General features: G+C 38.2%; 1 protein-coding gene across 1 annotated transcript in view; it reads left to right on the top strand.

The window, feature by feature from the left end:
* The window catches only part of C2CD6 (C2 calcium dependent domain containing 6), a gene marked incomplete at its 5' end in the record, with an annotated part of 145,025 nt that overhangs the window by 53,869 nt on the left and 68,826 nt on the right, over positions 1-22,330 (top strand). Inside the window, 3 exon segments of the mRNA XM_081241758.1 lie at positions 42-147; positions 2,403-2,459; positions 5,503-5,793. Coding sequence (XP_081097884.1) covers positions 42-147; positions 2,403-2,459; positions 5,503-5,793 — 454 coding nt within the window.

Here is a 22,330-nt window from a genome sequence, read left to right as displayed (position 1 = left end):
TCTTCTATCACTTTTTAAATCTGTAACTGATTTTTCTTTAGGCTAGAAAAAATGAAAAAAGAATATAGACGTTTGAGTACATGGATAGAAAAAGCTAGCTATTTAGAAGGAGTTCTTACCTCAAGATTGGAACGTAAAGAAACTAAGGTAATTAACATAATACATTCTTCCGTACATAGATTTTTATTTTTATTTTTTATTTTTTTGCGGTATGCAGGCCTCTCACTGCTATGGCCTCTTCCGCTGCGGAGCACAGGCTCTGGACGCGCAGGCTCAGGGACCATGGCTCACGGGCCCAGCCGCTCCGCGGCATGTGGGATCTTCCTGAACCAGGGCACGAACCCGCAACCCCTGCATCGGCAGGCAGACTCTCAACCACTGTGCCACCAGAGAAGCCCAGATTTTTACTTTTTATTTTAAAATTATGATAAGTAAAAATAATGATCAGATATTGTTTATTTGTTCCTTCTCTATAAAATGCTACTCATAGTTCATGCACTTTCCTATTTTGATAAGGTGACATTCAATAAATATTGATTAATAATTTATAAGGTTTAGTTTTTAACAGCTTTGTTGAGATATAAGTCACATACTATACAGTTCATCCATTTAAAGTGTACAATTCAGTCAGTGACCCTAAGTATATTGACAGAGTTGTGTTTCCATCGCTACAATCAGAGAACATTATCATTACCCCGAAAAGAAACCCCATACCTCTTAGCCTATACGCTCCAAACCCCTCATGCCCTGCTAGCCCTAGATGACAACTAATGTACTTTATATCTCTAAAGATTTGCTTGTTCTAGATATCTCATATAAATGGAATCATACAATATATGGTCCTTTGTGACTTGATTCTTTCACTTAGTGTTTTTAAGGTTCATCCCTATTGTAGCATGTATCAATACTTCATTTCATTTCATTGCCAAATAATATTTCATTGTTTGGATGTACTACATTTTTTTATCCACTCATCAGTTGATGGACATTTGGCTGTTTCCACTTTTTAGCTATTATGTATAATGCTGCTATGAACATTCATGTGCAGTTTTTGTGTGCATGTATGTTTTTAATTCTCTTGGGTATATACTTAGGAGTGGAATTGCTGGATCATATCATAATTCTGTTAACTTTTTCAGCAACTGCCAAACTGTTTGCTACAGCAGCTGCACAATTTTACATTTAACCAGCAATGCATGAGGGTGCCATATCTCCTACAACACTTGTTATTTTCCTTTTTAAAAAAAATTTAATTATGGCCATCCTAGTGGGTTTGAAGTGGTATCTCATTGTGGTTTTGATTTGCATTTCTTTAATGACCAATGATGTGAACATCTTTTCATGTGAATACTGGCCGTTTGTATATCTTCTCTGAATAAATTTTTATTCATATCTTTTGCTGATTTTTTAATTAGGCTATTTGTATTTTTACTGTTGAGTTGTAAGAGTTCTTTATATATTTTGGATACTAGACCCTTATCAGATATATAAGTAAGATTTACTATTTAGAAGTACTATCTAATCTATACATTTTGACCTGGCAGTAAAAGTTTCATAGGGATTTCAGTGAATAGATAAAACATTGACTAAAATCACAGCTTTGAAATGGTAGTCATAACATATTGATATATTCATGTTTTTCAATGCCTCTGAGATAATTGGGCAGGATTGTGCTACGATAAGATAAATTGATTAGCATTTGCTAATACAGAATTAGTATTTTAGGAAAATTTTGCGGGACTTTTCATTAAAGGGACTCTGAACTCAGTATTTTATAAGAGCCAGTGGTCACTCCACCTTATAATTCTTCTTGGAATTTTATAAATATCCACATCACTTTGCAACTGATAGACCGTAATGTATTCCAATAAAAAAGTGATCTGTTTCCTGGGGGTATCCTCTTATACCCCTTGAAGTTAAACATTATGTCATTTGTCTTGTAATCTTTTTCTGTCATGCATTCATCATTCGGAAACCCTATAAATTCTTGGGTCTTCTCTTCCTGGACCATTAACTCCTAGCCAGGGTGTGCCTCTCTTTAAAACAGTACTGTTTGCTTTTCTCACAAACCCATATTCTTCTTGTCTTCTGTAAATTTTTAAAAAGTATTTTTAAAAAGTGATTAGGGCTTCCCTGGTGGCGCAGTGGTTGAGAGTCCGCCTGCCGATGCAGGGGACACGGGTTCGTGCCCCGGTCTGGGAGGATCCCATATGCCGCGGAGCGGTTGGGCCCGTGAGCCATGGCCTTTGGGCCTGCGCGTCCGGAGCCTGTGCTCCGCAACGGGAGAGGCCACAACAGTGAGAGGCCCGCATACAGCAAAAAAAAAAAAAAAAAAGTGATTAAAGCAGGAAAAAAATGTTTTAGCTCTTTAAACATTTCTCCAATATGTTTTTTTCTTCTAGGAAAGTAATACCAGTGAGGTACTTGAAAGCCAATTGGAAGAGAGACCTACAGATACTGTAACATCAGGTTAAGAAACTAATTTACCTTTTGTATTTATTATTAAGATAATTAAAACAGGGTGGTTATATCACAAAAAGAAAACTAGCAATCTGCTCTAAGTATACTTCATTTTTTGTTAGGGAATAAAAATACATTTCATTATAGTTTTGGTATATAGTATTTATTTTGTAGCACTCCAAAGAAAATACTTAGACCCAATTAAGAGTTATTTTTATTTTTATCTTTAATACTTCTTTCCTCTTTAAGAACAAGAAAAAAGTTAAATCTTACCTATAATCTATGAAAAGGTATTTTTGTTAAACATTGTTAACTGTAGAGCTATTGGTCTCTTTTATGTGGAGTATGTGTGTATGTGTGTGCATGTGCGCGTGTGTGTGTAAGAGCAAGGGAGGAGGAGAGAGAGCAGGACAGGAAATTAAATTAACATTAAATGTGAGAACTTTGCACAAATTATCAGTAAGATATTTAATTAATAGAAGATACTGTTCATGCAGTCTTTAAGAAAAATCTCTCTTAAAAGATTCATTTAGAAAGTAAGTTAAAATAGATGCATAATACTCTATCTTTAAAATCTTGGATTCTGCTGGTGTGGATTAATGATTTATTGTTATAAGACTTTGGCCACAGGTTACTTCTCTACTTCTACTTGCCCGGCTACCTCAGGCTTTGATATATTCATTTCTTAACCTCTGAGGATCAACCAGCCTAGCAGAGCTATTTCATCTTTAATCTACTCTTTCACTGAAACATTCAAGTTTAGGTTGTAGGAGAATCACAACTTCCCTCTTCAATATTGCTGTTGAATGTTGGAGGTTAACCTCTCTCGCACACTGGTGGTTACTTTTTTTTTTTTTTTTTTTTTACTTTTTTTCACTTATCCACGGAGTTTATTTCAAGTCCCATTGGATCCTCTAGTGACTTCTTCCCTTTTGGCATTCCAGTAGCTCCCTATAGTTACAGCTAACATTTACTGATCACTGGGTTCCAGGCACATTACTTGGATTATGTAACTCAGTACTCAGAGCAGTCAATCGAGGGTGCTATTATTATTTATCCACATATTTACAGATGAGAAAACTGAGGATCAAGTCCATGAGAGGTGACACAGCCATTAATTTGAACCTAGTCTGTTTGACCCAAGAACTCAAGCATTTAACCACATTGCTGCTCCCATTGTATATATTTGTAACATACCTATAAGATAAGCTATCACTAATCTATTTTACATGTGAGAAGACCAAGGCTCAGAAAAATGAGCTGACAGCAGTCATGCAGCTAATAGTGACCTTAATAAATTTTGTTTTTTACTAGACTTATGCATCCCTTTGTATCTCAATTATTTATTCCCTTTCCCTTTTAGAATTTTCTTTTTTGTTTGCTAAATATGTATTCTTTATATTTCTAGGAAAATTTTACAAGTGTTTCAGTTAGCCTCTCTTGAATGGTCCTATTTTTTCTGGTTACATACAACTTTACTCTTTTCTTTTTTCCAATCCCAACCTTATCACTGACCATCTGGGATTTATTTTTATTTCCTCTTGACTTTTAGTAAAATATAGTACATGCCTGTTTTTATGTCTTATATTGAGGGATCTGAATGAAATCTTATCATTTTATACATGTTTTCACTTCATCTCCACACTTGTTCATTTACTCCTCCTTCTTCCCAGAGATTCATCAGCCTGTTTTTACTAAATATGTAGTGTTTATGTTTGAATAACTGCTTTCATTTAAATTGCTCTTATTCTTGGTGAGAAAAACTGTAATATTTTATTAATGCATATAAATAATGTTTATTTTTTATATATAATAAAATACTTCTATGAATTTCTTAACAGATATCCCTCTTATAAAGGAAGAAGCTGAAACTATTCCAAGTGAGGTAAGGGAACTTGAAAGAGAACTTCGAATAGTTACTATTTTATAAAGGGATGAAATATTTGTAAATGGAGAAATATTTATAGATAGAAGAAAGCACTCAAGAAGTTATTCAAGTTTTCATGGTTATTTCTGTTACAACAATATCTGTACAGTGTTACACGATTTATTTAACTTAAATTACACTGTTAAAAGGGAAGTTTCAGTACCAAATAGTAACATTTTAAAGTACATATGAATATAGGGGACAAAAGGTGTTTATGAACAGAAGGGGGGAAACAAGTAAAAGAAAGCATAAAGTTCTGCACTTAGAAATGGATGCCACAGACCTAACTACATTCTTTCCTTTTTCTCTATAATACAACTGTGTATTCTCTGTAATGTATAATCTCCAAAGTAATAGTCTGTATTTTATAAATAGAAATAGAGTTCACATAATATTATTTGCTTTTTAGCTTTTACAGAAGGTATTAATTCCGTAAGGCAGTGGACCCCTATGTAAACCAATAAAATATAAAAGATTCTTCTGTACTACTTGACAAATAGGATTGAATGATTTCTATTCTTGGGCCAGTGGCTCCCAAAATACCAATTTAAGAGTCAGTATGTTCTGTTTTGCACAATCCAAAGAGAGAGAAAAAAAGACAATATAGAGAATTTCTCATACAGCTAAATTTACTTGGCTTAACAGACTGTCCTTTCTTTTATGATACTATTCTTTGTACTATTTTGCTATTTAAATTTCCTTTATTTGACCATATAATTGTGATTTTTATGATATTGTTCTTTGTGCTATTTTGCTATTAAAGTTTTTTTTGTTATGGTATATTGGTGATAGTATAGTAACAGTAAAATGTCAGACCCCTTGGTTTTCTTTTCTGAGATGCTGATGATTTATAAAATATGAATATATGAGAACCACTAGTTTATAATGCAGTATGATCATTTTTATGGATAATATCCTATAGTCCATGGTGTCAGGCAAGTAGAGAATTTCTCAACTCTTCTAATAAGGAATGTAATCATTTACAAATATTGATGGTAACTTGTTATAATAAAGGATAAAAGTACAAATGATTTTAAGTCCAGTTTTGTTAGTTTTAAATATTTTCTAGTTGATAATGATTAATAGGTAGCTTGTCTTATTGATACATTTTCTAGTTACTGGATAATGATGATAAGAAAGGCCTGACTCTACCAACTTTGAGCCAGTCGGGTGAAGATGATTCAAATGTTGCTCCTAAAAGTGACATGTCAACAAAGGAAACAGATCCTCCACTGCCCACTATTCCTAGGCTGACGTTAACAGAAGAGGACGAAGTACCACCTTTAGAGGAACAGCAGCCAGAGGCTGTGCCGGAGAGAACAATGAAAAATCTATTCTTCCCACCAGAAGAAAAACTGAAGGATAGATATCCAAGCCTTTTAAAAACTGACTCATCTCCATCAGAGGTAAAGTTGAAAAATATCCCTATAAATCCAGGTAGAATAAAGAGGAGGAACTTAAATTTATCTCCAACAGAAATTAGGTGGCAAAGCAACAACGTGAGCTTAGCTTGAAGGAAGCGCACAAGCTTAGTTTCCCCAGATTCAAAATCAAAAGGTAGCTTTCAAAGTCACGATCCTAAGGAAGACCTTGAACTAAAGGTATCTGCCCTCATATTGGGAGTATAAGACTAAGAAAAACTAAAGAATTCATTAATAAAAAATAAATAAATTGAAAATACATTCAAATGTCTCCAAGTAGAAGTGTGTCTAAGTATATCAAATATTCCTACCCTACTAATACTCATCAAGTAAGGAGGAAAAAGACCTTTGAAGGAAAAGCAAAGTGATCTGAGAAACCAGTAATACAAACCAGTCTCATGGTTTGATGTAAAATTCAGCTGAAAATATAACAATGTTAGCAAAATCTAAATTCAAAGGAAAGCCTGAGAGGTTATTTCAGTGGAAATTTTTAATAAAACTGTTATAGGAAATAGCATATGTGCCCCTGTTACAAACAGTTTTATAGTTTAAAATGAGAATGATCTGAAAATTTAAAGGTACACCAGGGAAAAGCATTTCTCAAAATGACAGTTATTCTACTTAGACCTTTACATCTTCTTTGAGTCACTATCATAAAGCAGTGTAAAAATGTGTATTGGTCAGTGGGAAGACAATCTGAGTTCTAAGTATGGCTCTGCCTCTAAATACATCAGCAAGCTTGCGCACCTGAATCCCTAGGCCTATTTTCTCATCTACTGAATGGTAGTTTATACTAGGTCATTTCTAAATTCCTTTCCAAATTCCAAAAGATATAATTTTATTAAATATCTCAAGTTGGGGAATTATTCCTAATTACCTAGATCAATACGCTAAGCAATGTAACTTAAAAAGAAAAACATTCTTGTTTTTGCTGAATGTGAAAGTAATACACAGTCATTATAGGAAATTTAGAAAATAGAAGTATAAAAAAGAAAATAAAAGTAGTTATAATTCTGCCACATTTAATAATTTTATTTACTTTCAGTCTTTGTTATTAACATATGTATATCTCTTATTTATTTTTAAGAACTTGGATCAAACTATATATGTATAATTTTATATTATGCTTTTTTAAACTTGATATTATATTATAAGCATGTTACCTGAATTTTCTTTAAAATTTGCAAGATGCAGGATATCCTCAAATATTGATATTCAGTAATTTAAAATAGTTTCTATATTTTGTGACATTAAGCTTGAAATTAATATTCTTTTACCTATTTATTTGTGTCTGTGATTATCTCCTCATATATTTATAGAAATAGCATGTTGACAAATTGCTCTCCTGAAAGATTGTGCCACTTTATATTCTGACCAGTGATATTTGAGTATTAATGATATTTTAAATAATGATTAAAACTTTTTCATGCTTATTAGCCATTTTGATTTTCCCTATGAGTAGATGAGTAGATTGTCCATTTTTTTCTGTTGAGTATTTAGTGATGTTGTTTAGGTTTTATAATGAGCTCTTTTTATTATAAAGATAATAACCTTGTATATTCATGGCACATACGTTTTCATAGTTTTTGTGGTTTGCCTTTAAATTTCTTTATTGAATCTGGCTTCCAAAATATTCAGTTTGCACTTGATAAGTGAATTATTTATTGCTCCATAACAAACCACTCCAAAATTCAGTGGCTTAAAATAACCATTTTATTATTTCTCAAGATTCTATGGGTTGACTTCGCTTAGGTGGGCAGTTGTTTTGCTCCACTTGATGTTGGCTGGTCCTGTAGTCATCTAAGAGCTTGACTGAGCTGGAACACTCATTATGGCTCACTTATGTTTTACACCCTGATGGAAACAGCCGTAGGTCTGGGCTCAATTAGGATGCATGGACATCTGGTTTCTCTCTCTCTCTCTCTCAACTTCTCTCTCTCTCTCTCTGTCTCAGTTTCTTTCTCTGTAATGTTAGGGATTATTCCTCCCCCTGTCCATGCAACCTCTTCATATGGTCTCTCTATGTGGTCTTTCTAGCAGGGCAACTGAACTTTTTATGTGGCAGCTCAGGGCTTCCAATATACAAAAACAGAAGCTTCAGGTACTCTTAAGACTTAGGCTTTGTACTAGCATAGGGTCACTTTCACTCCATTCTGTTAGTTAAAGCAAGTCCCAGGCTCAGTCCTGACCCAATATGGGAGGGGACTCCATATAAGAGCGTGAATTTTGGAAGGTGTTGTTCATTGGGGGCCATCCACAGATTAACCATCTCTAGCTCCAAGTAATTTCTCTCCCACATGCAAAATACACTTACTCTGCTTCCAAGATTCTTAGTTTCATGCCATTACTGCATTAGGCTCAAGCTTAAGTACAGAATTTCATCATCTAAATCAGATCCAGGTAGATGAAGCTTCTTGAGCGTGGCTTCTCTCAATCTTAAGACCTGTGAATTGAAGAGATCTGTCCACTACATACATACGATGGTGAATCAGAAATAGGATAACAACAGGCAGTTACATTCCAAAGGTGAAGGAAGAGTAAAGAGAAGCATATAGCAGTCAGTGAGCCATAGTAATTCTGAAGCTTCTGGCTCTGCCCTCTGAGAATCTTTCTTTTTCCATAAGAAAGAGCTTATATTTGTAGCTGAGTAGCTTTGCAGCCTATGTCTTATCTGTAGAAAGTTAAGAATTCAGAAACCTCTTTGCATTTTAAATTGTCTCTGTTCCTTTCAGTCCAAGATACTATGATTATCTTAGAGATTTTGCGGGTTTCCTGGGTATCAAATTATGACCTTAGCCAAATGTTACACCCCTAAATATCTTTAAAACATGGCCCTGTTTACTTTTGACTGATAAGCAAGGTGCTGTAGCACAATATCCTTAAGAATCTTAGAAGCTCTCTGGTCTAGCAGAGAGGGTCTAAGAGGCCACCCTAAGATACTTAGAATATTTTTTGTCTAGTCAAGTGGGTCTGTAAGATACTACCTTAAATATTTTTGAAGTGTTAACAACAGTTCTTATGGCCTTGTGATCTTGACTTTGAAATTACATTTTACTGGCAATGCCATTGGAACCTGATCAATGAAGTCATGAGGTAGGGATTCCTGGCATTGGTTTAGTGGCTTAACAGTGTCATTAAGGACCCAGGAACCAGGCTCTTTCTTATCTTTCCTCTTTTTCGCAGTCTGCTTGTTACTTCATTATTACCGGATGTTTGCTTCAGTCCTAGGCATCATTTGTAGATCAAGGCAGGGGGTAGAACATTCAAGTTTTCTTTTGCACTTGCCCCCTTTTATTTCTACAAAGAAACAGAAGTTTACCCAATAATCCTCCAGCAGATTTTATGTCCCATTGACTAGAATTAGTTTACATGACTATGTTTAGCTTCAAAGGAGAATGAGAAAACTAGCATTTGGCAAAATGGAATGGGGTTGCCAATAATGATTCATCATTTGGGGCTGTATACCTTGCTGTTACAAGCAGAATTCAGGTTCTGTTGTGACAGGGTAGTATCAGGAGTGGTTATTGTATAATCAACACAGTTAGCAGTAGCACCACAATTATTCTTCTGTCTGATGGGAATGCTCTTCTCTGGATCTTCTTGGGGTTCATTCATTCACACCATTCAGGTCTCTACTCAGCTGTTACCTCCTTAGGGGGGCCTTCTCTGACCGCTCAAAGTAAAATAATTATCCACTCACTCACCCTACCCCATCTCTATTTTTTTCATGTATCATTACCTGGTATCATATTACATGTTTCTTTACTTGTTATTGTCTGTCACTCCCACCTGACTTTGTTCCAAATGGTAGGGATTTAGTCTTACTCATCACAGTATCTTACCATTTAGAGTAGTGATGAGTCCATGATGGGCACTCAATAAATATTTGTTGAAATAGTTAATTAATTAAAAATACTGCAGGGTTTTGAGGCATTTTCTTTGGAATCTCTGAATATGTTACAATTCCTGAGCCTCACTGTATGTGATTAATCAAAATCATTTGGTCCTAGGGAAATACAAATGATTTTAATATTTTCAAGGTGAATGAAGCACCTAATTCTAGCATACCAAATATCAGTCATGAGGCAGCAAGATTAATTTCATATTCCATAAAGAGTAGTGATAAAGGCTCTGATTAATTATGAATTTTTGAGTTTAAAGTCACTAGTGCCTTCTGAAGACTAGGATTAAGGAAGGCAGGGAGTGGTATGTGTGATATCACTAACCTTCTGTTCATTCATTTGAATTTTAAAAAAATTTTTATTTTATGTTGGAGCATAGTTGATTAACAATGTTGTGTTAGTTTCAGGTGTATAGCAGAGGGATTCAGTTTTACATATACATGTATCTATTCTTTTTCAAATTCTTTTCCCATTTAGGTTATTACAGAATATTGAGCAGAGTTCCCTGTGCTACACAGTAGGTCCTTGTTGGTTATCAGTTTTAAATATAGTAGTGTGTACATGTCAGTCCCAAAGTCCCAATCTATTCCCGCCCCAACCCTTCCTCCCTGGTAACCATAAGTTCGTTCTCTAAGTCTGTGAGTCTGTTTCTGTTTCATAAATGAGTTCATTTGTATCATTTTTTTTAGATTTCACATATAAGCAATATCATATGATATTTGTCTTTCTCTGGCTGACTTATTCCACTTAGTATGAGTGAAATAGTATGCTATACAGCAGGTTCTCATTAGTTATCTATTTATACGTAGTAATGTATATATTTCAATCCCAATCTCCCAATTCATCCCACTCCCCTCCCCCCTTGGTATCCATAAGTTTGTTCTCTACATCCATGTTTCTATTTCTGCTTTGCAAATAAGTTCATCTGTACCATTTTTCTAGATTACACATATAAGTGATATTATATAATATTTCTTTTTCTCTTTCTGACTTACTTCACTCTGTATGGCAGACTCTAGGTCTATCCATGTCTTAGCAAATGGCACCATTTTGTTCCTTTTTATGGCTGAGTAATATTCCATTGTATATATGTACCACATCTTCTTTATCCATTCCTCTGTTGATGGACATTTAGGTTGTTTCCATGTGCTGGCTATTGTAAACAGCACTGCAGTGATCACTGGGCTGCATGTATCTTTTCAAACCATGTTTTTCTCCAGGTATATACCCAGGAGTGGGATTGCTGGATCATATGGTAGCTCTATTTTTAGTTTTTTAAGGAACCACCATACTGTTCTCAATAGTGGCTGTACCAATTTACATTCCCATGAACAGTGTGGGAGAGTTCCCTTTTCTCCACACCCTCTCCAGAATTTATTGTTTGTAGACTTTTTGATGATGGCCAGTCTGACTGGTGTGAGATGATATCTCATTGTAGTTTTGATTTGCATTTCTCTAATAATTAGTGATATTGAGCATTTTTCATGTGCCTCTTGGCCATCTGTACATCTTCTTTGGGGAAGTGTCTATTTAGGTCTTCTGCCCATCTTTTGACTGGGTTGTTTGTTTGTTTGTTTGTTTGAATTTAGCCACATGAGCTGTTTGTAAATTTTGGAGACTAATCCCTTGTCAGTTGCATCGTTTACAAATATTTTCTCCCATTCTGTGGGTTGTCCTTTCGTTTTGTCTGTGGTTTCCTTTGCTGTGCAAAAGCTTTTGGGTTTAATTAGGTCCCATTGGTTTATTTTTGTTTTTATTTCCATTACTCTAGGAGATGACTCAAAAAAGATATTGCTGCGATTCATGTCAAAGAGTGTTCTGCCTGTGTTTTCCTTTAACAGTTTTATAATATCCACCCTTACATTTAGGTCTTTAATCCATTTTGAGTTTACTTTTGTGTATGGTGTTAGAGAATGTTCTAATTTTATTTTTTTACATGTAGCTGTCCAGTTTTCCTAGCACCATTTATTGAAGAGACTGTCTTTCCTCCATTGTATAGTCTTGCCTCCTTTGTCATACAGTAATTGACCATACATGCATGGGTTTCTTTCTGGGCTCTCTATCCTGTTCCGTTGATCTGTATTTCTGTTTTTGTGCCAGTATCATACTGTCTTGATTACTGTAGCTTTGTAGTATAGTCTGAAGTCAGGGAGCCTGATTCCCCCAGCTCCATTTTTCTTTCTCAAGATTGCTTTGACTATTCAGGGTCTTTTGTGTCTCCATAAAAAATGTATCTCCTTAAAAAACTTTAAGACTTTTTTATTCTAGTTCTGTGAAAAACGCCACTGGTAATTTGGTAGGATTGCATTGAATCTGTAGATTGCCTTGGGTAGTATAGTCATTTGACAGTATTGATTCTTACAGTCGAAGAACATGGTATATCTTTCCATCTGTTTGTGTTATCTTTGATTTCTTTCATCAGCATCTTATAGTTTTCAGAGTACAGGTCTTTTTTCTCCTCAGGTAGGTTTATTCCTAGGTATTTTATTCTTTTTGATGCAATGGTAAATGGGATTGTTTCTTAATTTCTCTTTCTGATCTTTCATTGTTAGTGTATAGAAGTGCAACAGATTTCTGTGCATTAATTTTGTATCCTGCAATTTTACCTAATTCATTGATGAGCTCTAGTAGTTTTCTGGTAGGTCTTTAGGATTTTCTACGTATAGTATCATGTCATCTGCAAACAGTGACAGTTTTACTTCTTCTTTTCCAATTTGGATCCATTTTCTTCTCTGATTGCCGTGGCTAAGACTTCCAAAACTATGTTGAATAAAAGTGGAGAGAGTGGACATCCTTGTCTTGTTCCTGATCTTAGAGGAAATGCTTTCAGCTTTTCACTGTTGAGTATGATGTTAGTTGTAGGTTTGTCATATATGGCCTTTATTATGTTGAGGTATGTTCCCTCTATGCTCACTTTCTCAAGAGTTTTTATCATAAATGGGTGTTGAATTTTGTCAACAGCTTTTTATGCATCTATTGAGATGATCATATGGATTTTTCCTTCAATCTGTTGATGTGGTGTATCACACTGATTGATTTGTGAATATTGAAAAATCCTTGCATCCTGGGATAAATCCCGCTTGATCATGGTGTATGATCCTTTTAATGTATTGTTGGATTTGGATTGCTAGTATTTTGTTGAGGATTTTTGCATCTATGTTAATCAGTGATATTGGCTTGTAATTTTCTGTTTTTGTGGTATCTTTGTCTGGTTTTGGTATCAGGTGATGGTGACCTCATAGAATGAGGTTGGGAGTGTTCCTTCCTCTGCAGTTTTTTTGGAATAGTTTCAGAAGGATAGGTGTTACCTCTTTTCTAAATGTTTGATAGAATTTGCCTGTGAAGCCATCTGGTCCTGGACTTCTGTTTTTTAGGAGTTTTTAAATTTCAGTTTCAATTTCAGTACTTGTGATTGGTCTATTCATATTTTCTATTTCTTCCTGGTTCAGTCTTGGGAGACTGTATGTTTCTAAGAATTTGTCCATTTCTTCCAGGTTGTCTATTTTATTGGCATATAGGTGCTTATAGTAGTCTCTTATGATCCTTTGTATTTCTGTGGTGTTGATTGTAACTTCTCCTTTTCATTTCTAATTTTATTGAATTGATCCCGCTCCCTTTTTTCCTTGATGAGTCTGGCTAAAGGTTTATCAATTTTGTTTATCTTTTCAAAGAACCAGCTTTTAGTTTCATTGATCTTTTCTATTGTTTTCTTCCATCTCTATTTCATTTATTTATGCTCTCTTCTTTATGATTATTTCTTTTCTTCTACTGTCTTTGGCCTTAGTTTGTTTTTCTTTCTTGTTCCTCTGGTGGGCAGGGCCATGCTCAGGAAGATTTAAGCAGCCTGTCTGCTGATGGGTGGGGCTGTGTTCCCATGCTGTTTGTTGTTTGGCCTGAGGCATCCCAGCATTGGAGCCTACAGGCTGTTGGGTGTAGCTAGGTTTTCATGGGGGTGGGGAGGGGTGGGGGTGTGTGAGGAGGGTGTGTGGGGGGTATGGTGCCCTCCAGGAGGGCTCACGCCAGTGAGTACTTGTCAAAACTGCTGCTGCCAGTGTCTTTTTTCCTGCAGTGAGCCACAGCTGCCCCACCAGCCTCTGTGGGTAGCCCTTCAATACTAGCAGGTAGGTCTGGCCCAGTCTCTTATGAGGTCACTGCTTTTTTCTCTGGATCCTGGTGTGCACTAGACCTTGTGTGCACCCGCAAGAGTGGAGTTTGTTTCCCCCATTCCTGTAGAATTCCTGCAGTCAAACCCCACTGACCTTCAAAGCCAGATTCTCTGGTGGCTCCCCACACCCCCAGTTGCCAGACCCACAGGTTCAGGAGCCTGACATGGGGCTCAAAACTTTCACTCCTGTGGGAGAACTTCTGCGATATAATTATTTTCCAGTTTGTGGGTTGGCCACCCGTCAGGTATGGGATTTGATTTTGTCACGATTGCGCCCCTCCTATCGTCTTGTTGTGGCTTCTTCTTTGTCTGTGGGTGTAGGGTATTTTTTTTTTGATAGGTTCCAGCGTTTTGTTTTGTTTTTTGTCGATGGTTGTTCAGCAGTTAGTTGTGATTTCGGTGTTCTTCTAAGAAGGGGTAAGCTAACATCTTTCTACTCCTCCATCTTGCCAGCAAGTCTCATCCATTTGAATTTAATTGCCTTTACTATGCCATGAATTCCATTTATGAAATTTAAATCCTTAAATAATGATTGATAGACTAGTAGAAAACATGCCATGATCTTCCAAACTCATTGTCTCTGCTAACTCTGCACTTCGAGTTGACCCAAGTCATGAAAGTGAAATGCACCTTACAATTATTTTATCCACTATAATTTTTACTTCAATCATTTTTCACTGGTAAGTTTTTCTAATCTATATGTTTTCACAGATGTAATAAATTCTTGAAACTGAGACTATAAAACAGAGATTAAAAATAGGAGTAAGGGGAAACTTTTCCAATTGATTAAAATAGACCTTCTTTTGAAATAGATAATTTAAAATTTCTAATCATTTTTCCCTTTGTTCACACTTTTCTCTGGAAGGTCTGTTTTGCTTTGGTATCTGAGATGGATTTTATCAGAGATTGTTCATTTAAATCTTTTGGTGCCAGAAAAAGAGGAAGAAGTCATATTATATTTCCAATAATTTTAACATTGCAGTAGGCCTTCAGTTGCCTGTGAGGAATAGGAAAAGATATATACAACTTGAAGCAGTACATGCAAGAGCACATCACTGAACCTTAACTTAGCTGGTACCCTAGACTAATTGCAGATGCTGTGAACTTGAGGAAATGTGTGTTTCCATTGAGGGGGGCAGGATTCTGTTCACTTTCTTTCAAGTCAGGCTTTTACTTGAATTTAGTAAATTCCAGGTTGCTTGGTCAACCCTTCAATCTGATTTCATCTTGACTGTATTTTACAGAAATATTTTTGGACTGTGGGCAGTACCTGTGCTTATTATCTTCCATCTCCTCCCCACCCTAATCTATTCTCCACCTTTCTCTGTCCTGTTATTTTTGTTGTTGTTTTGTTTTGCCTGAAGAGGATGACCCCTATGTGCTGCCTCACCAGCCTCTCTCTCTAGCTGTCTTCCAGTTAGGTCCAGCAAATGACAAGCACTGCCAGGATATTGGAGAACAAGAGGGGATAGAAAATTTGGGGGTTTTCTGTCCTACTGTCTTCCTACTTTGGTGCTGTGGTTCTGGCAATGGATTTTCCTTCATATCTACAGCTACTACTGGGTGCTCCCAACCTCCATGACTCCAGCTATCATATCACTGGGCTCTGGCTGGAATAACATCTTCTCACTCTTGCCCTCAATATCCTTTATTGGTTCCTTATTCATACACACAACTTTCATTTATATTAAAGCCTCTTTAGTTGAAACATTTTAGAGGAATTCTAATTCCTGCCTTAAGTCTAATTAGTAATCTTCTCAGTTTTTTAGTATGCATACAGATTTTCTTCTATTTTTGTATCTCTCTGCTCATTTTACAGGGACTTTGTAAAAACTCAAATTATCATCTTGACCTGAATGTTCATAATGCATTTTTTAAAGTACAGAGCTGAAAATGATGCATGCTTATAAAAATTCAAGCAATTCTCCAAAAAATGCAAGAGGAAAGAGCCTATAATTCTGCCATTTGGAAATTACTAGCGTTAATAGTTAATATGTAGTGAACATCATTCCATAAATCTTTCCCTTTTGTTGGGGGACAGTTCTCCACACTTCTCTTGCATTTCTGCACATCTTGTAAGAGGCACAGGGTTCCTGTCCTGAAATGTAGTCCATTGCATGTGCAGGTGCGGCCCTCTTCTCATCACCTTGTGGGAATTAGGGCTTGAGGAACGGATGCAAAAATGCTTAAACTCTGGTTACTGCAATTGCTCTGAGTAATAAACTGTCCTTTGAGGTCTACTATCAGCATCCATGAAACAGTGGCAAGCTAACTTGGTAGCTTACAAGTAGGGTAAGTTCTTGACAACTTTGGTGATAAGTGGGATACTGACAGACATGGCTTTCTGAAGGATGATAGATAAGGATGTTGTGGTGTGATCAGTTGGATTTCGGGGAAACCCATGGAAAATGGTAGTGAACACACTTAGTTGTATGGTAAATCAGGCAATAACTAGCCTTCCACTTTATTGCCTGTTAATGAGGGACAGTTGGAGAGGCGGTTGCAAGCCAGGTGTGAGGAAGTAGGTTCAAAAACAGCTGCCTGAACAGTGCCCTGGTTGTTGTTAATTATCCTCCAGGTGGGGAGACTTCCTTGCCAGTCTGATGATCCACTTCAATCTGTTCCATTTTAACAATTACTGCTAAGATCTGTCCTGGGTAGGCAGAAGATTCTACTCTCTGACAACAGTTACAGAGATGCATACCTCCACTAAAGATGACAGGATGTGAATTCATGACTGCTATGAGCAGAAACCGAGTGAATCATTAGAACTTTGGCTGGTTTGTTTGGGAGATGAAGGTACAGACTGTGTAAAACCTGTAAAGGAAGGGTGGCAACAGCTGGACCATCTTATGGCCAACTACTCCTGCAGTATATAGTGACAATCTTACATCCATTTCAAAACAACAAGAAGATTTCAGAGTTTTTTGTAGGGGGTTCTGGCTGCATAAGGTAGTTTTGGCCCTCCTGGGGAGACTTCCCTGAAATAGACAAACTCTTGTGGGAAACCATACATAGGCATTAACTAGTGTTCAGGCTCTTAGTGCCCTTAGTTAGGTACACAATGTTGATGAACGTGATCCACTAGGAAATTAGAAACTGACCCAAAGAAATATAAATTCTTGCAGTCAGCTCTGGTGTCCTGGAAAACTGCTTTAGCCCTTATGTTGGAATCAGGCTAGAAATTATGAGATGTCATCATGGTAATAGGACAGCAGATGCTCCAGATTGATGTGGGCTCCACAAAGTAGGTCACTGCTGTGCTGCTGTGAAAACCAAGTTGAAGTCACCTGAGGACACCCAAACCTCAAGACCCTATCTAGAAAGCAGTGTGGTGATGGCTGCTGAGTCAAGGAATTCCCAAAGATGAAATAGATGGTGTCAGCTATGAAGACCGTGCTGCCTGATATAGAGTGTTGGAAAGACCAATAACATTAGAAGTTCATTTGGTTGAGCCATGAATTGCTGCTACACCACCCAAAATTAAATGTAAATGTGAAGTCTTGTTAAATGTCATGGTTGCTTTCTCCTTCTGCACTGCATGACACCTCCCTTTCCCCTTATCTTAATCTCAGCTCTTTTAAGAAGAAACATGATTAGAGGTGGAGCCAAGGTCTTCCCATCACTAAAGGGGAAAGAAGGCCCTAAATAGCCATCCAAGTTCACTGGAGCATTTCAGGGAGGGAAAGACCCCAAACTTTTATGGCTCTGTTGGTTGTGGGTGCCCAAGTCTCTAACTTATCTGAACCTATAGGAGGAAAAGTCACTTGGATTCAGCTTATAGAACTTAGGCAGGGTTCACAATGGGGAAGGGAACTAACATGACCTTGTGGAGAGGGCTCTTTAGGTCAGTTGAATGTACTGTTGTTTCTACATCTGAGTGTGTAGTAGGAATCATTGTGTTATGTACTTGTTCGTGTCCATCCCATAAGTGCCAGAGGGATTGGAAGAGCTATATTTAGAGAGGTGCTGGTGGGAATTGTAAATCACTACCCAACTTGTCTCCCTGTGCCCTCCCAGATGGTCTAACAGAAAAATTATAGAATCCTAGGAGGACAGAGGGAAATCACAGCCTCCATTAAGAACTTAAAGGCAGCTGGGAAGGTAAGAGATGCGTTATCTCAGTACAGCATCCCTGTGTGGCTAGTGAGATTTGCTAATGGAGTTGGAGACTTACAGTGGATTATCACCAACTGAATCCAGTTGTTGCTTCCATATCCAAGCTATTCCGGATACTGTGACTGTCACTGAATCCACTGCCCAGACATGGCATTTGGTATGCTATCCTGGATGTTGCCAACACCGCCTTTGCTGTACCACTGACACCTGAGGATCAAGATCAGTTTGCATATGTTTTTAGTACTCCCCCAGAGGTAACTACTCACCTGCCATTAGCCAGCAGTGCGTGGGTCAGGATTTAGCATGAGTGCTTCTACATTCAGATTTCCACAGCTTTCTCTATATGGATGATATCCTATTGGTTAGCAAGTCTAAAGCCTTAATCTCAACAGCCTTGAAAATGGTATTATCACATTCCACCAGCAGAAGTGGCTAGTAAACCCTGACAAAATTCGGGGGACTACTTACCAGGTAAAGTTTATTAGGACTATTTGGAAAGATTAATAATGTCAGTCCTATGGCAGTCAAAAAAAAGCAAAAACAAAAACTGTTGTCTCTTTGCCCCACCCACTCCTGCCAACACTGTAAAAGAAGGCCCAGCACCTTGCTTGTATGAGGAGCAGTACGTGCCTCACTTGGGCATTCTACATGGTTCTTTTATCTTGTCTAACCTACAAATCAGCATCTTTTCAGTGGGGCCCAAGCCACAAGCTGAGTTAGAAGCTGTCCAGCAAGCTGTGATACACTATCTTTGGGCCCCTACAATCCTTTTTAAGAAAATTTAATTAATTTATTTATTTATTTTGGGCTGTGTTGGGTCTTTATTGCTGTGCATGGGCTTCCTCTAGTTGTAGCGAGTGGGGGCTACTCTTCGATGCGGTGCACGGGCTTCTCATTGCAGTGGCTTCTCTTTGTTGTGGAGCATGGGCTCTAGGCGCGTGGGCTTCAGTAGTTGTGGTATGCAAGCTCAGTAGTTGGCGCACGGACTTAGTTGCTCCGCAGCATGTGGGATCTTCCCAGACCAGGCCTCAAACCTGTGTCCCCTGGATTGGCAGACAGATTCTTAAGCACTGCGCCACCAGGGAAGTCCCCCTACCATCCTAATGACTTCTTTGAGCTACAGATCTCTGTGCTGATTTAGAGCCTCTGCCTGAAGACCTCTCTTAGGGTTGTGGACTTCTCCTTTGGCACAGGTACCAGGTTCACCCCTTTTGAAAAGCAGTTATTACCTTGACTACCTATAGTACCAAGAGTTACTGAGCTCTTGTCAAAAGCGAACACCTTACTTGTATGAACTCCGTGACTCTTCGGCTTATTATTCTTATTTTAGGATGGGTCAAGTTGGATCCCGCAACTAACAAGGTGGAAAGGGCCCAGTAAGCCTCGCTTGTCAAATGGAAATGGTATATTCAAGAACACAGACAGCCTGGCCCCAGCAGTATCTCAGCTTTTCATGAAAATGTGGCAATTACACCTTTGGGAAAATCTTATTCCTCCCTCTGCCCCTGAAGAAAAAATCCTTGGCTCAATGGGGCTTTTGCCATAAATAATCAAGTCCTTTGTTTCTGACTCAGGAGTGTTCTGCTAGCATTCATGAAACTGTAGCAGGAGAGCGTCATAGCTTGTAAGTAGGTAAAAATCCTAGAACCTGTACCGTTCTTGATAGTTTTGGCAGTGAGAATGGGATACTGACAAGAGACAAGACTTTCTGGAAGAAGAAGGAAAAAGGGCCCCTACAGGCTGGGTTAGGGAATGTGAGATTTCCTGGATTTTAGTAGCAAATGCTCTCACCCAAGTGGTGGTGATGGTGGGGAAGGGGCGAGCAGTAGGGGTCTTCCACTTATCCTACCTGTAAATAACTGTTCAGAGGCTGAGTGGTGAGAGGATTTTAAAAAAAGAAAAGAAAAGCACCCAGTGAGCTTTATTTGTTGCTCACTCCCCTCTGGGGATGGAGATGGGGGTGGGGAAGAAAGGGATGACCTCTTCTGCTTTCAGGAAAAGGCCCTGTATCCTGGGGGAACCTTCCTGGGAGGTGAAGGGCACATAGCTGTACAGCTCTGTTGGATATAGGCCCCAGAGACTCCAGCGTGGAGCTGTAGTAGAATGTGCCAGAAGGAAAGGAGCTCCTGAGCCCAGAGGCACTCTGGAAGCAAGGAGATGCACAAGGGGGGAGGGGTTCCAGCCCTAAGATAAGGGGCCTCCCTGCTGCTCCAGCTGTCCGCCAAAGGCTAACCTCCCTCACACCCTTGTTCCCCTATGCTCCCAGTCTGGAAATAATAATCTCCTGATGGCTAGTGTAGCTGTTGTAGCCCCTAACATGTAGGTTAATCTGAAATCAAATGATAGGGTTTGGGCAAAACTTGCAGTGTGGAGAAAAGTTATGTTAAAGTAACCTTATGGGTAGGGCCTTCTCTGCTGAGTCCGTGTACTGTTGTTATATCTCTCACTGCCCAGTGTATATTGAAATTGATGTGTTGCATGCCTGTACTGTAAATATTCAGAAATGGTCAAGAGGGAATTCTCCCATTCAAGGCACCGCCATGTGTAGATAAGTCCTTGCCATTTGCCACACGTGGGTGGATCAGGATTTAAGTAAGTGCCTCCACCCTCTCATGTCTAAAGATATAGATGATGTCCTGTTGGTTAGCAAGTCAAAAACCTCAGTTTCAGAGGCCCTGACTGTGGTGGTATCACACCTCTACCAACAGAGGTGGCTGATAAACCCTGACAAATTCAAGGGCCTGCTTGCCAAGTAAATTTTCTTGAGACTATGTGGGCAGATTCACAGTGCTCAATTCCTTTGGCAGTCAAAGAAAAAGTGCTGTCTCTTTGGCCACCCACCACCTAAAAGGAGGCCCAGCATATTTTTGAACTCTTTGGGATTGGAGACTATATGTACATCACTTTGGGCATTCTACTTAGCACTTTATGTCACCTAACTTGCAAATCAACATGCTTCAAGTAAGGCCTAAAGCAGCAGGCTTTTCTGGTCAAATGGTAGTAGTGTGTTCAGGAGTGCATCTGACCTGGTCCTAGCATCATTTTGGTTTTGTATGAAAAAGTGGCAGAAACCAATTTTGGTGGAACCTTATCCTTCATTCTGCCACCCGAAGCAAAGCCACTGACTCAGTGGAGCCCTGGATTCACAGATGTGCTCCTAAATACCTAGGCCAGGTTCACTCATGGTTCAAATAAGCTGAACATTGGGCTACTGTGGCTGTTCAGCCTAAAGGTCAGCCATGCAGAATCAAAAATGGATGTGGTTATTCCACTCAGCTGGACAGAACTCTGGCCAATACTCCACTTTAAGAACCTTGTTATATTTTGCTTACTCTGGAGCTATTTCCAGTGGTCTAGCTACTTGGTTTGCCATTTGAAAAACTACAAACTGGCAGGCTAAAGACACCCCTCTTTGGGGCTGCAAACTATAGTACCAAATTGCTGCTACTAAAAGACGCATCTAGGTCAGTTATGTAGATGTACACAGTAAGGGCATGTGCTCCGTGAGACTGACTGGAATCAAACTGCTCATTGAGCCTCTCCTCCACAGATTGCCCCCATTGCTGTTTGGATTTATCATTGTACTGGACATGACAACACAGCCACTATCATATCTGGGCACAAAGTAAAGATGTCAACTTGGTAAAATTTCTGATGCAGAGGCTGCCGCTGCATGCCAGATTAGACTCCTCAAGAGTTGACCCATTTACCTTGCAGTCAGAGAGCTTCATTGCAGGAATCCCACCTGCTTCTAACACTGGACTTTGGGCTCCTTTTGAGGGTAATCGGTTGACATTTTTTCAGTTTATCATGTTGCTTTCAGTCCAGTCAGACGACTTCAGTTACTGTGTTGTAGTGCTTGAAAATGTTCTTGGTCGTGTCTTTGGCTTTCTGGCTCATTTGCAGTCTGAAAACAGTTTGCAAAAGCCACTTTAAAAAGGGCTAATAATTCTATCAAACATTTCGAGACGAGCTAACACCGATCCTTCTCAAACTCTTCCAAAATATAGCGGAGGGAGGAACACTCCCAAACTCATTCTACGAGGCCACTATCACCATGATACCAAAGCCAGACAAATATGTCACAAAAAAGAAAACTCCGGGCCAATATCACTGATGAACATAGATGAAAAAATCCTCAACAAAATACTAGCAAACGGAATCCAACAGCACATTAAAAGGATCATACACCATGATCAAGTGGGGTTTATTCCACGAATGCAAGGATTCTTCAATATATGCAAATCAATCAATGTAATACACCATATTAACAAACTGAAGGAAAAAAACCTTATGATCATCTCAATAGATGCAGAAAAAGCTTTTGAAAAAATTC

Source organism: Mesoplodon bidens (assembly GCF_964165515.1).
Source record: "Mesoplodon bidens genome assembly, chromosome: 8".
Taxonomy (NCBI): Eukaryota; Metazoa; Chordata; class Mammalia; order Artiodactyla; family Ziphiidae; genus Mesoplodon; species Mesoplodon bidens.
The sequence above is the reverse complement of the archived record's forward strand: the minus strand, read 5'-3'. Positions and strand labels throughout refer to the sequence as shown.